General features: G+C 38.1%; 1 protein-coding gene across 7 annotated transcripts in view; it reads right to left on the bottom strand.

Annotated features, from left to right (window-relative positions):
- The window catches only part of apbb2b (amyloid beta (A4) precursor protein-binding, family B, member 2b), a 42,710-nt gene that overhangs the window by 18,689 nt on the left and 3,069 nt on the right, over nucleotides 1–20,952 (bottom strand). For 5 of the 7 annotated variants that reach the window (XM_043234807.1, XM_043234823.1, XM_043234833.1 and 2 more), the window contains exons 2-6: nucleotides 9,596–9,647; nucleotides 7,168–7,298; nucleotides 6,903–6,948; nucleotides 4,718–5,668; nucleotides 1–38 (exon numbers count right to left, since the gene is read on the bottom strand). The exon at nucleotides 1–38 is cut by the window's left edge and continues 180 nt beyond it. In XM_043234807.1, the coding sequence (XP_043090742.1) occupies nucleotides 1–38; nucleotides 4,718–5,666 (987 nt within the window). In that variant the 5' untranslated portion in view covers nucleotides 5,667–5,668; nucleotides 6,903–6,948; nucleotides 7,168–7,298; nucleotides 9,596–9,647. Of the gene's footprint in view, nucleotides 39–2,448; nucleotides 3,127–4,717; nucleotides 5,669–6,902; nucleotides 6,949–7,167; nucleotides 7,299–9,595; nucleotides 9,648–20,952 lie in introns of those variants that run through there. The other 2 variants (XM_043234815.1, XM_043234855.1) reach the window with 2 other exon arrangements.

Genomic DNA, 20,952 nt, shown 5'->3' with positions numbered 1-20,952 from the left:
ATCAGGGTCTGTCTGAAACGACTGCTCCCCCCAGATATCTGTAAACACAAATACACACACCTGTCAAAAAAAGATATCCAAGACTCTTACAAGTGGATGTTCGATGACCAATTATTACAGGCATATCTATACATAATATAAATAATTATTGCAAATTCTTTTGGTCGCAATAATTCAGCTGAATTCAAATTTATTTGTATAGCGCATTTTTATGATGCAATTATTGCAAAACAGCTTTACGGGAAATTAAGTAGACACTTAATATATTCAACTTTATATATATATATAATATATATATATATATATATATGGGTATATATATATATTCAAAAATTGAGTATTGCTACAGCTCATTCCTGACAAAGTGTATGTGAGTGCTAGTGAATGAACATGTGGTAATGGACAACCAAATGAATTAAATACTTTATAAATAAAAGTTCCTATATCTTTTCTCCCAATATATGGATGTTTTAAACAGCAACCAAATAATTAAAACCGTTGCTGAAAATAGTAAAAGGTATCACTTTTAGATATGAGTGGCCTGTAATATATAATGTCATTTTTTTATCTGTCTTTCTCACATGAACTTGCTACTGTTCTGTCTGTCCTCACTCAGCAGCTGGGAATGTTTGTTTCATGTTTCAGACGCTAGTAAGAGCATTATTCACACAATGCAATCTGGATGAGGAAAACCACACACATACACAGTAAACCACCGCAGTCTGTTACTCACACATATGCTGAACAGATTCAAGCCAGGAAACACGTCCTCACCAAAACCATGAAGTCGTGACATTCAGTGTGTATGTGTGTGTGTTTAAAACAACTCTACAGAGATTCTCAAAGGACGTTGTGTCAATCTGCACCACACAATGAATATAGCAAAACACTTACACTCTGCAATAAACCGCTAGGACAAAAGTGGTAAAAAGGTTGATGCACTGTTGATTTTTAGGCTTTCCTACTGATTCACTTTATATCCCCGACTGCACAGTATGCAAAATCAGTCCGTCAAATGAGACAGATGTCCGAACACATCTGCTAAGATACTTAACTATACAGAAACGGGACGTCACAGTAGCTATTCAATTCAAAAATGTATTAAAAACAATGCAGGAAAGTGTAATTGCTACATGCTATAATAATGTGTTCCTTATGGCGTTCTTAACCAGCACCTAAGTAATTGGTTGACTTGTTGAAGGACACACAGGTCAAAGAACAATGCCTACATGGTGGATGTACTGGGAAATTACTCTGTGTAACTATAGCTCCACCCCTAATGAAATCTCCTTAGTCTAAATTCCTACTGAAGATGGCACAAATATTGGCTGTGATCACTTCAATTTAATATAAAAGCAAATTGTGTCTAGAAGCTTGTCTGGATAATTCACAGTAATCTGTCAATCCAAAAGATTTGAGTAAAACGAAAAGATTCAAATTCTGATATTTTATCTAAAAAGATGCAGTCAGATTTAATTATCAAGTAAGTAAGATCAGATAATTTCAGTGGAAGATTTTGACCAAGACAGCTGCTTGCTTTGAAAGTGACTTGTGTGAGCTTAGCTTCATACATAACTACATTATTGACAACGATCTTCATTTACATTTTGCATGAATCCACAAAAATGTGTATAAATAAATCATTTCTGTAAAATCACCAAATTATATGAGTAGGCAACAAGTGTTATTCTAGTATCTCTGAGATACTGATGTCCTTTTATCAGTATGTAAACAATTTCATCCATTTCCATTTTAGTCATTTGTAAGTTTTTCATTTTTAGTTTAATTTTTAATCTGATCTCCCAGCATGCAAAGTGAACATAAGTTCTTATTAAGAGATGTCCCCTGCACCCAAGTTCTCTTTCAGTAAGACGATGAGGCACTGCAGTACAGGAACTGTAGTGTTCTTTAATACTGGGGACCATGCTGAGGTGCATTATGGGACTTGTAGTCCTTAATATATAAGTGGGTCACCACAGCTGCCTGAAAACCTCATTACAGCTCAATGAAACCATATACAGATTCGAATACAAAGAAAAAGAGACAAAAATTAGGTTGATGTTTAATAACTGGATTTCTCAGTTACTTTTTCGCAGGTAGACAGCCTGCTAGCATACAGTAACAATCCTCAGCCTAGATCTAAACATTCGACCCACTTTCGATAATGTCTCTCTTTTTCTGCAGTCTATAAAGCATGTGGCGGGCGGAGGGGGAGGGGAGGACAGATGTAAAATTCACGCACACACGCGGACCGAAGTGCCGTGAACATATGCACAAACTTTAGTATTCAGCACACAGCTTGTGACACCCTTCACTGCATCCTCCCTCCTTCCTTATCTCTCTTCTCCGCCTGCATTTATGAGCATGCACACGCAACGGAGACGCGTAGCTACATGCGCAGCACTGACTCACAGCAGACACACAGACACACCGACGCGCGGTACCTACCCTCGTAATTCACTATAACAATGGCCAACATGTAGTCTTTACCCAGCATCATGACTGAGCAGCCGCAAGCAGAGAGGATGACATGAGAAGAGAGAGGAAAGCAGAGGCAGAGCCGGAGAGGGACAGAGGGGGCGAGCGACTGATGGAGAAAGGGAGAGGGAGAGAGACGGGGTGGGTGAGCATGCGAGAGCAACAGACTCTGTTTATTTGCTGTTTATTTTTTATCCAAATCTTGCAGGAAGAAAGATATCAGCTTCCTGTCCATCCGGGACACCCGATTGGTCACGCGGCCACGCAAAAACCACCTCCCTCGTCGAACGCTCTGTCACCCCGGCAACCCTGAGATCATTTTTCCTGCAGTGTCACCTAACGCGTGGTCACGTGACCTTGGTATGACAAGATACAAAAACGGTGGGAGAGGGATGGATGTGCAAGAGTTCGTGTGCTGCGGTGATGCCAGCTAACATTTGGGTGTAAAACCAGTTCGCAGCTGTCCATTACCCAACATGCTGACCGAACGGACCTGCCACACACCTGTGAGGTTTTCCTGTCTGGTGAGAGAGATTTCGACCGATACTGTGTCAATGGTAGACGGGTCTGAGTGACAGTCCGGGGGCAAAAAGGGGATTTGTAACCACAGAAACAGCCATTTTGACTCTGCAATAATTATCCTCGGCATAAACCTTATGGGTTGCAAGGGACCCCCCCCCACACATACACACACAAAAAAACATTTTTTATGCACCCTTGTGTCGTTCCAATCTTACCTCTGTGGAACATAAAAGGAGATATTTTAAAGAATGTTGATGCTACTCTTTTCTATATATTTACATGCAGTTATTACAACAACTGCAGCATAGTCAAGCTGTAGTCTTCCTCTGTCTAAGCATATCGCGTAATAATTAGTCATGCTTCACTTCAGCCACTGGTTACATTTAGCTACGCATGCATTTTCTAGGTTTGTTAATCATTTCGACGACTGAACTCAGCGATACCTGACAATAAACACTGTCAAACTTTACAAAAAGTCAAAAAGCCGAAACAAAGTAGCCCATATGACTAATGCATCTATACGCGGCTACTTCCATTGAGGAGTAAAAGAATAGTAAGTTCAAATTCTCAGTAATCATAAAACAGGTGCTGCTTCCTCTTCTGTGGCCTCATGGGATCTTTTTTTATCCCACAGGGCCACAGGAGAGGTCGACAAGGTGGATGTAATACATCCAGATTTCAGAACCACTACACACATTCATGCTATACAGAGCATATTAATTGTCGCAAAGCGGTACCTAGTAAGCGAGTGTGCTATTTCAGATGCGGCTATAGTTTTGTTTTAGGAACTGACAAATTTAAAGGGATAGTTTCCCCCCAAAAGTCATTTTATTCGCTCTTGTCTTTCCAAACCAAAAGACTTTTGTTTACCCATGTCAGGTGAGCATGTTTGAGTTTTTGTTTACCATATTTGATGTTATTAATGTATGCGAGTTGATCAATCTTTACATGACAATAAAAGCCTGAATGAAACCTGTTATATAAAATGTACATTTCTCATTTTAAGACTTGAAACAAACCATTTGATTCATGTGGATTATTTTTACAATGGCTTCATGAACTTTTCTAAGCTTGACATTGCTGACAGAATGTTTTTTCAATATCTTAATTTTTGAATTATGTGTAAAATTGTGTAAAAATTATTATGTGTCTGGGCTGTTAGATGAGTTTGAGGGGTGGTGTGAAATAAGTCACAGAAAATCATTCACTGCTACTCTCACTTTTGTACTTTTTTTTAACTTGTTAGCCACTTGTCAATGTATACTTTCATCATATGGAAAAGTGCTGAGTGAACATTCTGTTCAACTTCTTATTTTGTGGTGCACATCATACATAAGCGAGGGTAAAGATGTAAAAATGTAAACTTCGGTATGAAATCTACCTTAGAAAAATGACATTTTCATTCGACAGCTTAAAAAAAGAAGGTACACACACTAGTAAACATGCTTTTAACAAGCTTTGCTCCACAGCCTCAATCCAGACACACACTGTGCTGCATTTATCTACATCACACTTCAGTGAAGTGAAAAGTCCAAACACACAAACACCTCTCTGCCAACGCACTTCAGTCAAACTGAAACCCACACATACCACATGAGTGTACCATATCCACTACACTGAGCCAAAACACACACACACACACACACACACACACACACACGAAACCACACTGAGGAGAGCAGCAAGCACCGTAACACTTTGAATGTGTACTACTGACCGCTCTCTTCTGGTGAGCCCAGTGATGCACTGTCCTGTGACAACGTGGTCCAGCTGGACTCTTCATCACTGTGTGGAAGGTTCTGGATGCGGTTCAGCGCCCGGTCTGTCTTGGCTCCCGTCCGTGGTCTGTCCTTTTTGGTCTCTGGTGAGGAAGAGGAAGACGAAGAGCCGACAGACAGCAGGGGCGTGTCCTCAGGGCTGTGCGGTTTACTTGGAGACGAGGGACGGGGATTCTTCTCTTTCTCCAGCAGAGGCTTAGTGACATCATCATCCTGTGCATCAGACAGTTCATACGACAGCTCATCCAGGCACGACTCCAGGTAACTCTTGGTCTTAAGGTGCTCGGGTGACTTCCTGTCTGACACTATCTCCGTTTTCTCGGACAGAATGAGCAGGTCGTCGCAATTCTCCACAAGATCCTCCTCATTAGTGTCATCGTCGATTAACTCGTTTACTTCCTCGTCGACAAGCTCGTTGTTCGGGTCAAAGTCACTGTGAACGTCGTCACCGTTAGACTCGCTGTCGAGGCTCAATTCCTCAACATTCCTCAGCTCGTCGTCGATGTCGAGCTCGGGTTCGCCGGCTGTGTTTCCATCTTCGTCTTCTTCGGTGGTGTTCTTGTTGTGGTCGTGTCGCTCTGCAGCTTTACGCAACTGATTTGCACCATTTTTGGCCAGTTTAGGGTTGGCAGTTGTTGCTGAAGATGATGAGGGGGGTGTCACGCCTTCGCCCAGTCCCATCGCACTCTGAATGCTCGTGAGAGCGTACTTCTTCCTGCACTTTGGGGGCGTGGCCTGGCCCTGTTTGATGACATCACCGCTAAGCAGTTGATTGTGTGAGGAACGCAGGCTGAGGGAAGTGGGCGGAGTTGCTGAGGGCCCGTTGCGATTGGCTACATCCACAGAGGGGGAGGGGTTACATGGTGAGGGCACGCAGACTGACATCATGGCTAAAGTAAAAAAAAAGTGAAAAAAAGCAGTCAAAAACACACATAACAGTGCATTAAACAATGCAAGAGAACATATAAAAAGTTTTTTTATTTTAATAATTGCCAGTAATCCCAATATATTCTATATTTATTATTATTATTTCATTTATCAAATTGTGGTCAAATATAAAGCCCTTGTTTTTGTCCAGTGGTTGATTGACAGACGAGTAAGTGGGTTGTCGCTGTTGGTTAGGACACGCCAGGACAGATGAAACAGGGTCAAAGAAACCAATTTCAAGCAATGTGAATGAACATCAACATGTGCATCACCCAGAATTTTCTTTGATTAAATGCAAAGGAATATAAAAATATGATAATACTGCAGATAGATCGACACTGGGACTGAATTGGCAATGACGTTCATGAAAAGCTTATTTGTCTTTGCTCACGCAGCTCTGCAGACTGTGCTGCTTCTGTGCTACCAAACTGAATTACCACATTTAAAATCAACTTAATCTGACGGGAATTGAATGCGATTATAGCTGATTTACAACACAGTGCTTCATACTATGATGCGATTGGGTGGAAAATTAAATCAGGTTCATGCCAAAAGATGAGCTGATTTTTGCTAACACTCAAAGAGAACTACATGCACTAGGAAAGAGTGTATCCAATCACACAATAATCCATCATATTACATAAGGACAGATGGATACAAACTGGGCTCCAGAGTGTGGCAAAAAAAAAAAAAAAATTGAGATTTTATTTTTAAAATCTAGTCACCATTGGCAGAAGTAGAGAACATTTTATATGGCTCCATATTAATTCAATCAAATACCATATTGTGATGAGTCAGGCATCATGCTCATCCAGTGAATCATTTAGAGCCGTTTCTGAATTCACCGCTGATTTCGTTCCAGAACTGCGAGTCATTTTTCAGTTGTGTCCGATTCAAAATGTACTGAACTGGGAATGTGTATTTCATGTTTGTCACACATTATATTACTCCATTTACAGACTTGTTAATGTAATGATATGCAATTAAATTTACAATAGAAATTCAATGAATTAAAAAAAATAATTCCTCTAAAAGTATTTAAATTTACTACTCAATATTATGGGTTATTGTCTAGCAGAACTGAAATCCAACTGTAAGGCTGAATTAACAGCGTTTGAAAATATCAATGTTGATATGTTGGATCAACACAATATCTATAGAGCAGTTCTGACATCCTGACACAGAGGGCTGTCTGACCTTGTACAGGTTTTCTTGTTGAGCCGGAGACACTGCCAATGTAAATCTGCACCAAAAAAATAATACAATTACCTTTTTTCATCATCTACAAACATAGACACATGCAAGCAAATACTATGAATTCCCACTATTCATACCATAGCAATTCAGAACTACAACCATTAATTTATTCACAATTGCAAACGTATAGCCTACATTTCAGTAAATTTTCAGTATCCTAGAGCTTAATACAAACATGCTCCATTCGAGCAGCGGTCATACTCACCAGGGAGCTGAGGATTGTGGGTATTTCCACAGAGCCTCCTGGGCCATGGTGTAGAATCAGCGCATCATCAAGGTTTTGGCCAATCAGCACCAGCTGTTTATATCACCATAGAAGCACCCAAGAAATCTATTCTGAAGACAATAAAAAATGATGATTAGAAGGTAGATAGCATATGGACATTTTTCCTAATGTATTTTCACTCAGCTAAGGTCAGTGTGTGAGTGTGTGTGTGTATCTTCCGGGACATCTCCTGCTGTGCGTGTAAACAGCATGGGGTGGAAATATGCATCTGGAGCACAATGTTAAAAATAACTGTCAGGGTGGAGGCACAAACAGAAACACACACTCGATCTCAAGAGGAATCACCTAACTGGGTAGTAAATGAGAACAAAATGATTTTTTACTGTATGGATCAAAGGGCGGAACTAGGGCTATGTCACATATAAAGCATTAACATTTTTTTATTTGGCCATTTCATTTCCTAAAAAGTAGTTTCATAACCCATTACTTGAGTTAAATGAGTAATGAGAAAAAGCATTTTAATAGCTTGAGCATTTCTCATTTAAAGGTCAGTAAAAAACATACAGATAATGTAATTATTTAAAATAAAAATTGATTTCTATGAATCCATTTATTTATCAATATAATTTTTCATTCTGTTCATTTAGTGAAAATCTGTGAAATTTTTACTTTTTTTTTGTTGAAATGAAAGTTTATTCTGACTCTTTAGGTAATTTCAGAGAAAAGATATGAATATTAAAAATCTTTAGAAACAGGCTCAAAATATTAAGCTATTGTGCATAACCTAGCTGTTAAAAATGACAAAAGGATTTGTTTTAGTACAGGAGAAAAAAGAGACAGAGATACATTTTGATTGATCGGTTTGGAGTTTTGTGTCCATGCATAACCTAGACCAGAAAACAAACAGAAGTAGAGCAGTTCGGTGTGTGTGAGAGTGTGGTGAGCTTTAATTAGAGATGTCTGACTGGTGGCTAACCTCTATGAGATACCTCTTTTCAGAATACGCTCTCTTACTCGGGAGGTTGCCACACTTAGGACCTTAAAGAAAGGGTGTGCGTGTGTGAGAAAGTACAGGAGCTGAATCTGACCACAGTAATTGACCCTCCGCTAAGCTCTGCACATCTTGGTTATTGTTGCCCACTGTACGCATGCTTTACAAAACTACCTGTGTAAATGAAGAGAACATTCTGTGAACAGTGAGGTTTTCAGTAAAATGTGTTCATAAAGCATTTGGTATGGAGTGAAGTGTAGCATTGCTAAGTCTTTTTTATCTGCTCAGTGTTTTACCACATTAGGTCACACAGTAGTGTTACTAAATAACTTATAACAGTCAGAAGGAAAGAAGTGTCATTAGAAAGTGTTTAAAGGGTTAGTTCACACACAAAAACTTGAATCCTGTCATTATTTATTCACCATAACCCATAAGACTTTTAATGTTCTTTCATTATTTTTGTCCGTCCAAGTGTAAAAAAAAATACTGTATATGAATTGACCCGTTTAGACCCTTTTTGATTAAATATGGTTGCTTGTTATAGGATGAACAGATGTCGTTTAGACTATTAGTTATATACAAACATTGATCAACACACATAAACATATTTTTGATGCATGACACTTTTGGACTTGAAGTGGATGGAAAAAATATTGAGAGAACATTAAAAATAGGCGAAGACTAACACAAGAGTTCTTGGTTTGGAATATTAACATTTTAAATTTCTGTTTGATTCACAAAGCTATGGAACGGCTCCAGGATACAGCGTGTGAGTCACGCTGAATACTTTATAGTATTTTTGTCTTTTCAGAGGTCAGCGGTATAAATCATTACCACTTTCCTTACACAAAAGAGCAGATCTGGTGTCCCGGTTAGCGTTTCGTTTTTATACTGGAAAATAAAATAATGACATAAGGCAGATGGTGACAGCACTTTTCATTCTGTGGCAACTAATTTTTTTCAGAGCAATAATGTAATTCACATTCTATAAAATAAAACCTTTGTTTGGAAAACGGTTCCCGCTATTGTTCCCTGGAATGTGCGTTACGAAATATTATTGCAGCAACTGACACTTCAGAGAGGACAGAATCCATCCACAGAGAGCTGCAGCCAGATTACACACACTAAACAACCTTTCTGTAGCTCCGTTCTTTTCCACTCCTAACTTCACTTGAAGAAATCAATTCTGCAGCACTAAGAAAAGACAGAGTTTGCCGTCTGGATGCAACAGCTATAATCATAACACACCCTCAAATCCACTGGAGTCTTTACGAGGAGCAAAAAAACAGGAATGTGAGGGAAAACTGAAGAATTCTTGGCATGTCATTTTCAGAAGGCTTTAATTACCCAAGAAAAACACATTGCTCTCTTTTATCTCACACACACACACACACACACACACACACACAAATATACCTGTATCTGTGCAGGTAGAGGTGCTTGTCACATTCAGATGACGTTCCTGTACCTGCGAAAACAAAAAACGAGTTAGTTTGTGAACGAACAACTTTAAGTCGATAGCAATAATAATACCAGACAGAAATACCAAAGAAAACATCAAGAACCATTTCCATAACTAAATACACAACCTAGACACTGACTGACAGTTTTAGCAGCTGAAAATAAAACGTTAAACAAACCGCACGGAACAGAAGTAAATATGACCTGCTGAATAATCCGACTGTGCAAATCAGAAACAGAGGGCACAGTTCTGCGAAGCACATCCCGCTGAGGGCGAGAGAAAGCGAGAGAGACGCTAGTGCTCACAAACAGGCGTACTGCTTAGATTAAAGGACGTTTATTTAGCTGCAGAAACAGGGAGGAAAATGTATAGTCGGAGTTAACTGCTGCTCGTAACTGCACATCTCTCTGCCCATGCCATAAAAGTGCATCCAATCAGTGTCATGGAAGAAAACAACAACAATAAAGCGCACGTAAACATGCACACAAACGCACAGAAGAACGCTGGGAAAGAGGCGAGTCGAGATCATATTTCAGAAAAAATAAATCTTGCGCGCGCACACAAGGCCTGATATCAAAGACTTGCTTTCCAGCACATTGCACTGGGAAAACAGCTGCCAAATGACGTAGATGAAAAGAGAGAGAAAAAGAAAGAGAGATAGTCAAAATAATTGCAAAAGGCAACGGAGAGGAAAAGAAGAAAGGGAAAACCCACAGCATTATGGGTTTCCATCAACATCTGTACAAACAATCCATGTGCATAGAAGACGCATTTATTAGTCTGTCCCAGTTTGTGCTTCTTTTAACACGTGTACACAATATATTTACTCTGATTTATGTTCTTTCCCCTTACATTATTAAAATAAAGATATCAAGTAGGTTTTAGAGCGTAGTACCATAGAAGAGCCTAAACAGATCTAGAATGAATCTAGGACCGATACAATGATCTGCAAAAAAGGAAGGAAAACAGCAAGAACTGTTTTAATCTGAAACAAATCAGCCAACAAATGAACCTAGATCTGAGTTTTAAATACGGAGAGTGTTTTGAACATGCCTTACGAGAAACGGAAAACTGCAAACAAGATCTCTTTAATATGCCAACCGCCTCTTCTAGACAGCAAGAAGATGAAGAATAAATGGGGGCTTAAGTTGCTGCTTAGAGAGGAAGAGTAATCCCCAAATGTGAAAAATGTACAAAAAAGTAAATTATGCCAAAATTCTAACTGATTTAGTTTTAGATTTTAATTCGATTTTGTTGTATTGGATAACTGCATCTGCTATATACACATATACATACATAAACATATCTCGTATGGAGACCATATTCCTTATGCCTAATCCTACCCAATACCTAAACGTAACAACTACCTTCCTATTAACAAGCAGCAAATTACAAGTTGACTGAGGCAAATGTCATAGTTAATTGTTTGTAAATAGCGAGAATTGCAATATAGTGTGAGCATATATTTACGGCATTTATTACTCTTTGATTATGTTAGTTATTAAAAACACAGTTATTCATCATAGCTTCCTGTTAGTTCAAAGTGCACTGACTAACATTAACAGATACAAACTTCAACATCAATAAAGGCAGTGATAAAAGTATGGTTCATTTAACTAATATTAACATATGGAACCTTACTGTAAATTGTGAATCTGGTATGTTTTACTTTTACGAGTGATGTCTAAGGGGCGTTAAATAATTATTTGTTATAATTATACTCAAGGTAGTTTAGAATGACTATTAGAGACTATTAGAGTAGAAAAAGTTTCAGAAATATCATCCCGAAAACACAGCTAGATCAGAAATGCATGCACAGCACTTCAGCTAATAGTCCATATCTTCCTTGTTGCCGCTGATCAGAGAAGAAACTGCTGATGTACGTCAAACACAAGCGAGATGAAGGCTGCTTCGTGATGCAGTCTGCTCTGATTCTGCTCATATGAAGAGTGACAAGTATGCATAGATTATATCATTCCCTAATAACCACCATAAGATTGAACATGATGAAACATCATAAATCAATGCTGTCACGCCAGACAAACACACAGCTAGGGGTTATGCGAGAATCAGAAAAGGAATATTCCTGACTGGCTGAATGAGTTTTTACAAGACATTTTTTAAACAAACTGTATAAGCATAAACTCCACACAAAATAATAAGCATAAGAATAAGTATACTAATAAGATTTACTCTGGTTTTTAATTAAGGTTTTTTAATAATTCTCTTGATTATATATACAGAAATATAGTGTAGCAAATCCTCTCAAGTCAAATAAAAATGACATCATTTTCATTTTCGGGTGAACTAGCCCTTTAAGCGTATGAGAAATGTGTACAATTTAGGGTAAGAAAGCAACCGAAGATAAAAGACATATATCCTGGCCCAGGAACACACACGCTGGAGCATTCTTGTCCCTCTCACAGACAAACACACAACCACAGTGTGTTGTGTGAGAGCCAGAGGCACAGCACAGGAGCTGAACTGGGCCCAAAACCCATTTCCTGTTCCAGCAGTCGACAGGAATTGGGGGAGGGAGATGGTGGGCGTCACTAAAAACCGGTCCATCGTCCTCAAACACGATCACTAATGCCAAACATCTGGAGTGGGCTTTCTCTCTCACATACACACACACACATACAAAAAGCATGAAAACATGCAACTATTACAGCCCCGCACCTCTTTGGATAAAGTTTCAGTGATGTCATCATGATGGAGGTGACATTCCACGGTGAGGTCATGATTTTTGTATGTCTTACTCAATAGACACTTAATATCCCAAAGAGTCACTTCTACCACTGTATCACATATGTATGGGAAATGACTGGCTCAAGCTAAAGCAGTGTTTTTTAGCTAAAGCTGGTTTCATTAACCCCAAAAACAAGTGCACTGAGCTGAGTATTAGACTTGGCCACCATACTTGAACACAGCATGACAAGTAGAACTTGTAGTCAATTATTGCATTCTTGCTGAAATAAAAAAAAATAGCAATAATAATAATAATAACGATAAACCAGTAAAAACATGTTTTGATTTGAGGCATCACAACATTCTATAGTGTACTGAATTAAAGATCAAAACAATATATTTTGAAATATAGTGTTTTTTAGTTTTTGTTATCTTCTTATTTTCCTAAAGCCCCTTCAAAAATATAGTCGCAGGATGCCTGTGACCTCAAGACAGATCCCAGAACAATGAATGGAGCGGATGGACCACAATAAACATGACTTACAAGCCATTACAGCTCCATTAACACACACCTCCTTATCCGTACACACAGCAAGTAGGTTGAATGGAACTTCAGCTAGACACAACACAGAGTATGAGAACAAAAAAGAGCTCGCCGGACACATTGTGTGTGTGTGTGTGTGTGTGTGCGTGTAGAAATATTCATGTTCTATAATAGCCAGCAGGATGAGTCCATTGTTCCCAGCATTTCCCCTGAAAAACATTCAAAATAACTGTAAAACTGTGTGTTGAACTGTGCCCATAAATTTCAAACTAAACATTCACAAATCACAGCAAAGGCCTGATATTACGTAAAACAGCTTACACAGAGCTTATCTCTCCCTCTATTTTAGTTTGGTGCAACTCTGTAACTCCTGATCAGATTGTGTAGCAATGTATTTGCACTAATACCCATTAAAACCAGCAATCTAGAGTTTTAGCAGGCCTCTGGTCAACAGATTCTCAGACCGCTCTGTAGATTATACATAGAGTGAGTGAGGTACACCATACTCAACTACCCAGCGGTGGGCCTCTAAATCATATCATATCAGCCAACTTCGGTGGCATATTCCGTCATTACCAACATATTTTAATGATTCAGTGTCTCCCAAAATGAAATGTGAAAAATTAACTTCCAATAACAATTTAGAAACAGCAAAGATGATTTGCAATGATTTGATGACAAGCAAGAAAAAACGATAACGTAAGATGCACATTTTGGCTATTTAACTTACGCAATGGTGAAAAAAAGACTGACGACTGGATGTCTGAAATACATGGTAGTGTTCATTGGCCAAAGCCCGCCCATGAGACCGTCTGACTGACATGTCAACCAGCTAATCACAGTTCGTTACGCCCCGTGTCATGTTTCACGGTGAGGAGTTTGGCTGCACGGCAGACAGAACACACGTCTCCCCTGTAATCCTGTGTAATTTAACCAATCCAACGATGACTTTGAAACTCCTGAAGTGTTTCCAGATAAGTGTGCCGTATGCATCAGATGTTCAGCCATTGGCCTCTGGGCTTGACGCCTGAGGCTGAACCACAAATCTAGTCTTAAGTAGCACAGGTATAAGTCTAGAAATAGCCAACAAACCACTGCATTGAACAAAATTATTGATATTTCGTTTATGTCAAAAATCATTAGGATAAATCTAAAGAACTGAAGTCCATTTTGCATGAATACATTTAGTACATTTACTACCATAATATAGATAACTTATATATACTTATATATAACTTAAATATACCAAATATCTAGATAACTTAATTCTTTATTAGTTACATGCACTGTTAAGAACTTCAACTTTAAATGATTTTCTCAGTATTAAGATTTTTTCGCACCCTCAGATTTCAAGCTTATAATAAAGTTATAATAAATAGCTAAATACTGTCCTACCCTAACAAACCATGAATCAATAGAAAGCTATTTATTCAGATTTCAGTTTCTGTATATATCTCAATTTCAGAAAACGGACCCTTTTGACTGGTTTTGTGGTCCAGGGGTCCACTAGTTTTAGAAACAGTGGGCAGTGGATTTTGTAGGTTATGCAAAACCTGACTGTCAACCGAAGCTCATTAGCCAATTTAACCAGTAAGCTCTTTTTTTAGGGCTTATGAGTGAATAGCACATCATGAGGATTCAAGCATCATGCAGCTGCAGCAAAGAGAAAAACAGAAACTAAGTCTAAAAAAAGGAATAAAATAAATAGGATCACACACATATAACAGTCACCAGATCAACAAAATATTAGTATAGGCTACACTTGTTTTGGTGACACTCTTAATGTATGTTATTTCTTTTGTTATTTTATTTCTTTTCTTTATTTGATTTAATCCATCTGATCGCACAGATGCCTTGCACACACACACACCCACACACACACACAACATTAGCTCTAGCACTTTCACCTACTCACCATAAAACTAAAATGCAATTCATCAAACACTGTAAAACACTGTAAAATCAGCATGCAGTTCCCAAACAAAGATTTTAACCATGTAAAGTTTTAACACAGATATAAGAACATGAGTGAAGTAAAGCCCTGTTTATATGCTGTTTATAATGCATGCCAATAGCCTAATATGTGTTTTATTTTACAGTTGACTATATGATTTTCTATTTATTTTTTATTCTTGTTCTGTTCTTGTTGTTGTAGAGTGAGGGAAAAAGGCTATAATGTTTTTATTTACTAATATTTTAATATACATATAAATGATATTAATGAATGTAGCCTAATTGTTGACAATTACAAGTTTAACAGGAGTCATCAATTTCTCTTTCACGAGCTTACTTCCTCTTTTTAGCTGGGTTTTTATTTCTCTGTGTTGTAAACTCTAGGGTTGAAGCTTCTAATCCGGGGAGTTTTTAGGGGTGTGATATTTAAACAACTATTGTTTTCTGCCGCCACATTTAGCAACATGTGATCATTCGTACGACAAGATTGGAGGAATGCGAATGAACTCTGTCGTAAGGTAATTTTGTGCTCGTTTCTACGTTTGATAAATGAGGCCCAGTATCTCCAGTTAAAATCTGCAATGATCCATCATATTATGCTTATTAAAAGTGCTATATGTAGGATTGACGCCGAGTGATTGAACCAGGTATTGCAGTCCAAATATCCAAAATATTGGAGACGTTTTATTTCATGCGGCCCCTCCTACTCAGACTCACACGCAGGTTGCCAGATTCCCACTCAGTCCCTTTCATTTGCCAGCTTCCATAATTGAAATGAAATACGCTGTGTTTTCCGCCATACGGTTCCGAAACACGATTGGGTAAACTGGCAGTGGGCGGGTCTCACAAACCAAAACAGAGGTAGACATTCTGGGCCGGAACGCACATTTTCAAAAAACAAGCATTGTTTTTTCGATATGTTAACTTTGCATGTTTCTTAAATATCTGCAAACATATTATACCATTTTTATGCTTCAGTAAGAGTTAAAATCCTACATCCAGCACCTTTCAACAGCAAGTTATATCCCCGTATGGTAACCCTTAGATTGCAACAGTCATGAATTCCGTCACTAAAATAACAATGACATTGCTTGCTATTGCTCAATACTGAGGGTTAGGGGTTTGAACAAATCCGTTTTAACCTGTTATTTTTGGATCTTCTGACTGAAGTAACCAGCAGCAGCTACGCAGAACACCCTAGCAACTGCACAATGTCACTCTGGAAACACACTAGCATTAATAAAACATCTCGATATTTTAGTGATCCACTAGCTTTTGGCTTGATAGGTGAATATGAAATTACTGCAGCAGACATGACCGATGTGAAACATACAAGCGCATACAGTCATACCTTTGGACCTGTCAGGATCGAGAGCACGTTGCTCTGAGGCATGAAAATTAGCATAAAAATTACCATCTGCACCTGACAGCCCTGACAAAACATAGATACACGCACACTCTCACACACAGCTAAGACATATCGGAAATGCAGATTTACTTTTATGTGAATATATAACCTGCATCTCACCTCATCGTTCTGTCAAAAGAAAAAAACGAAGAGAGAAAAACAAGATGGACGTCAACAGAGTTTGGAGACAGGAGAAGATTGAATAAGCAGAGGAAGTTTCTGGAAGGTTAATGTGCAGCTCCTGTGTTTGTGTGTTTCACATCTCTGAGTTCATTACGGCTCGGCACAGACCAAAGGTCGAGCAAGGAGAGCCAGACAGAATAATATACAAACTCATTCAGAAAAACAGCATAAATATGTTTGCATTTCTCAGAAAAGCATGAAGAAACACAAGCCTGGCTGGCTTTCGACTGACATGCCAATACACAATCACTCTGAGCAAACACACAGAGGAATGTGAGTGAGTTGTGTACTCAGGCTCTGTGAAAACATCCACAGGAAATAGGAAGTGATGTCAGGCTTGTCAATAACAGTGACCTTTCATTTCAATAGACCTGTGAATTGAATTACCATGCAAATGAGCATTTTACTGTTTAACGAGCGAGAAAGTAATGCAGTCCAACTCAAACATTATACAGACTTGGTGTAAATGGTGAGGAGCAGATTCGAATATTTTCACCCACGTGAAAGGCAATTAATCTTTCTTCATTAATATAGACCACATGGCTGTCTGCTCCCAACAGAGAGGAAAAAAGAAAGAGAGAGAGAGAGGGAGTGAATAGGGAGCGAGAAATGACAATACAAGCCTCCTATTGTTACGCCAGGATGAAAAAAAGGCGTCTGGACACATACATACACACACGGTGGGAATGAAACAGCACTTTCATAATACTGAGTCAAGCCCAAGGCGACTGTTGGTCAGATGAGAAGAGTGTGATAATCTTACACACACACATACACACACACACACAGACAAGCACACATTAAAAATAACAGTGGGATCGTGGCATGATCTTCTGTGGAAAGCAGGACTGATTGAGGATGAATGATGAGTCTGGCTGCTCCCCCCTCACTTCTCTAAAGTTAGTCTGAGGCCAGCGTCCCACTAGACAATTTTTAAGCCGATTTTCGGTCGTAAGCTTTATTTACTCAGTCATTGGAGAATCAGAGGGAGGTGGTGCACACAGCCGCATTTCTCGGATACAATCCAAACTTTTATTCAGCAAACACAATGCCACATATGCTGATTGCACAGAAGGTACAAATACATAAGCACACATATTAAAAGGGTAAATGTGATCCATAAATTGCACCTTGATACAGTCAATAGTTTACAACATGGTACTCCTGCATTTATTTCCCAAGCTTCAAATTCATTTAATGGTAAATCAATGAGGTTTTTTTATGATTTATTTTTATATTTGGTGTTTATACATTTATTTAGATTCAAAAAAGTATGCGAGGGAGTGCGACAGGGTCATGAAAGGGACCATGACTCAAACTCAGTTTGCTTGAATTGCGATTTGCTTTACATGTTTTGTTTAAAAATAAATAAAAATGTGCTATAATTTAAAATCTAGTTGCTTTTGGTTCCATTTGGAAAAGTTATTTGCATATTTATGGTTTTATCAAATGCCATCTTATATGGTGTTTAATGTCTTGTTTTGTGAACAAATGACATTTACGAACTGGCTGTTTGAACATGATTGTGAATTACTTCAATGAATCATTTAGAGCTGTTACTGCCTGCCTTCAACCTGATTTCATAAGAAAATGCAACCATTTTATCTTTAGCTAAATTGGTTGGGGATTTTGAATGAATCAGTAAAAACGCAAATCTCACCCTTAAACTTAACTGTCAGAGGTTCATATAAGCAGATAATACAAACGCGCACAAATACACCAATTTCCACACCAATTTTCCAAAATGTTAGATGAGAGAGTGTTGCACCATTACTGAAATCAAATGATCTTTATGCTTTGTTTGATTCTAAATAAACCAGAACAGAGATTAGCTGTAGCTACTTTTACTTTTTGACTTGTTTTGGTGAAACTAAACCATTTCTTAACAGTCATCTTGATCTACTGATAGTTTTTCAGCTAAAAAAAATCATTTGGCTCCTAAATGTTTAATTTGACCGAAATTAAGTTTTAAAGCAGCCCCTGGCTACATCAGCTTAACAAAAAAAGGAGCCTGAAAACTCCAAGTTTACAGCCTTCATTTAGTTCCCGTAATCATGCAATCTGAAATGAACACTTTGGCAGGCTGAAGCACAATGCCTGCAGTAAAAGCACCTTCCTGTAAAACAATATAACAGAGCAATAACCCGACGGTGCAGATGTACCCCTGTACTACATACACTCCTCTCAGCCATCAGCTGCAGTCTCTCCACAGCACCACCCTCTCGGCCCCTTCCCTCTTTCTCTATCCCCCTCTGACTCACTTTTTCCTCAGTCAGCAAGTCCAGACCCTTAAAGAGGGAGACAGAGACATAGTGCAGCAGGCTGCTGGAATATAAACCAACACACACACACACACACACACACACACACACACACACACACACACACACACACACACACACACACAGAGTATGCCCAGAGGACGCTGCTATTAGCAGTGACATCACATCGCTTACCTAAAAAAACACACATAGGCTGCAACAAGGATACCAGATCCTGTATGAAGATGGTTACCAATACACTGACAAAGTCGTATCATTCCAGTCTGCTGCTGGTGATGTGTGTTTGTGATAAAGAAAGACAGGGAGTCAAAGAGGGCAATGGAATAAGAAAGTGTGCAGAACAAATTGATATATAAAATGGATAGAAATATTAGTTATTTCGAATTTATTACACCATCCAGTATCATATATTTACGTTTTAGGAGTTTACTCTTTAGTATTTTTTTTTCAGAAAAAATTGCACATATACATATACAATGTCTTATGCATTGGCTTAACAATAAGGATGGCCTTCTGGTTTGAGGCCAGCGTGAGACTCATCTTAGATTTGTTCATTATTTTTTTCTAATTTTCTAAGTGTTGTTGTGTCTGTATATTTAACATAAGTAGCTGGCTAACAAAGAGATTTCGTCCGAATTAAATTGTAAGACAGTCTTGAAAGCATTAGAACAAATGATTAGAATGAAATTAGAATGAACTGAAAACAACATAGGCTAATTTAATTAAGCAATTCTGCACCAAGTTTGTTTATAATGCTTTGTCATTTCTAGTAATTAAAAGAAGCAAATTAAAGCAATTTATTCAAACCATTTAAAGATATATATTTATTTAAGTGTATTTTGCTTCAAAGCCTATGGCTACTTTAAGCTTAACAAAACCAATATAGATTGCTAACTTATGAGTAGGTCTCCCAAAAATGAAAATTACCCCATATTTTAGTCACCCCGAAGTCATCCTAGATGTATATGACTTTCTTCTATTTAAAAAATTATCCTGGCTCTTCCAAGCTAGGTAATGTGATTTTCTAAGAAAAATATATTTTTTAGTTTTAAAATTATAACATAAATAACTAAGAATTCTGGCTTCTTGGCTGACTTCTGACTTGACGTACGACATATGAAGTAAGTTGTGTTATACATAGAGTCATAGATTAGCCAAGAAGGCAGAACTCAGCATCCTTGAAAGAATCATTTTAAAACTAGAAATATTTTTGTTACAAAACCCATCAATCTGCTTCAGAGGACATGTGATAACACCTCAAAAGCTTATAGTTGTTTTTTTATGTCACATTACTTGTGGATATATCCGACCTCAGAAGCTCAGAAGAGCCAGGATCATTTTTCTGAAAGAAGAGTCATATAAAGTCATATATACCTGGGATGGCTTCGAGGTGAGTAAAATATGGGGTAATGTAAATGTTTAGGTGAACTAAGGTTTACAACCTTCATTCAGTTCTTGTAATAATGTAATCCTAAATGAACACTTCAACGACTGAACCTCAGTGCCTGCAGTGAAAATGCTTTCCTGGCACGCAGGAAATGATCATTTTTGGGTTGATGCAAGTGAAAATATTAGAATAGCAAGCAAAAACATGAAGAACACAAACCCCTATTGTTCACAGCCAGGCAATGAAAAACTGAAAAGCAATGTGAAAACCGAAATTTTCAGGCTGAGCATAAACATGACGGCAGCTGCTTCATCATATGAAGGAATGTTCCGGGATTAACACGAGCTATGCTATCTCCAGCATCTGTGCCAACAGAAAATAGTTTGCCCCTTTGTTTGTAAAATGGGCAAAAGTAATGTTTACACTGATGCATTTATGAAGGAAGTTGACGGAGCTTAGCTTGTTTTGAATCTGGAAAATTCAGACTAATCTTTTGCTACAAAATAGTAGCGGGCCTTCATTTTCAAAGATCTTGAACATGAAAACAGTGATTTATATAATATAATGTGATTATAGTGTTATATAATACTATGATAATAATAATAATATATATAATTACTATTATAAGCAATAGTCAGCAGCACAGCTAAAGTCAATTCAATAGAGAGAGGTGGGGATCTGAAGCATTTATATAGCCCTAAACGTATTTGATTTTACACTCATTTTCATTTTTAATTGTTGCTACAAATACTCTTGAGTGTATAGAAATTGTTAATTGCCTCATACATTACTAACCTTAGCGGTTCTTCTGTCTTGACAGTTAAATAACAATTTCAAGCTTCATCACGTAACAAAAATGCTAGCTA

This window comes from Puntigrus tetrazona, chromosome 1, assembly GCF_018831695.1.
Source record: "Puntigrus tetrazona isolate hp1 chromosome 1, ASM1883169v1, whole genome shotgun sequence".
Taxonomy (NCBI): Eukaryota; Metazoa; Chordata; class Actinopteri; order Cypriniformes; family Cyprinidae; genus Puntigrus; species Puntigrus tetrazona.
This window is presented reverse-complemented; position numbering and strand designations above follow the sequence as displayed.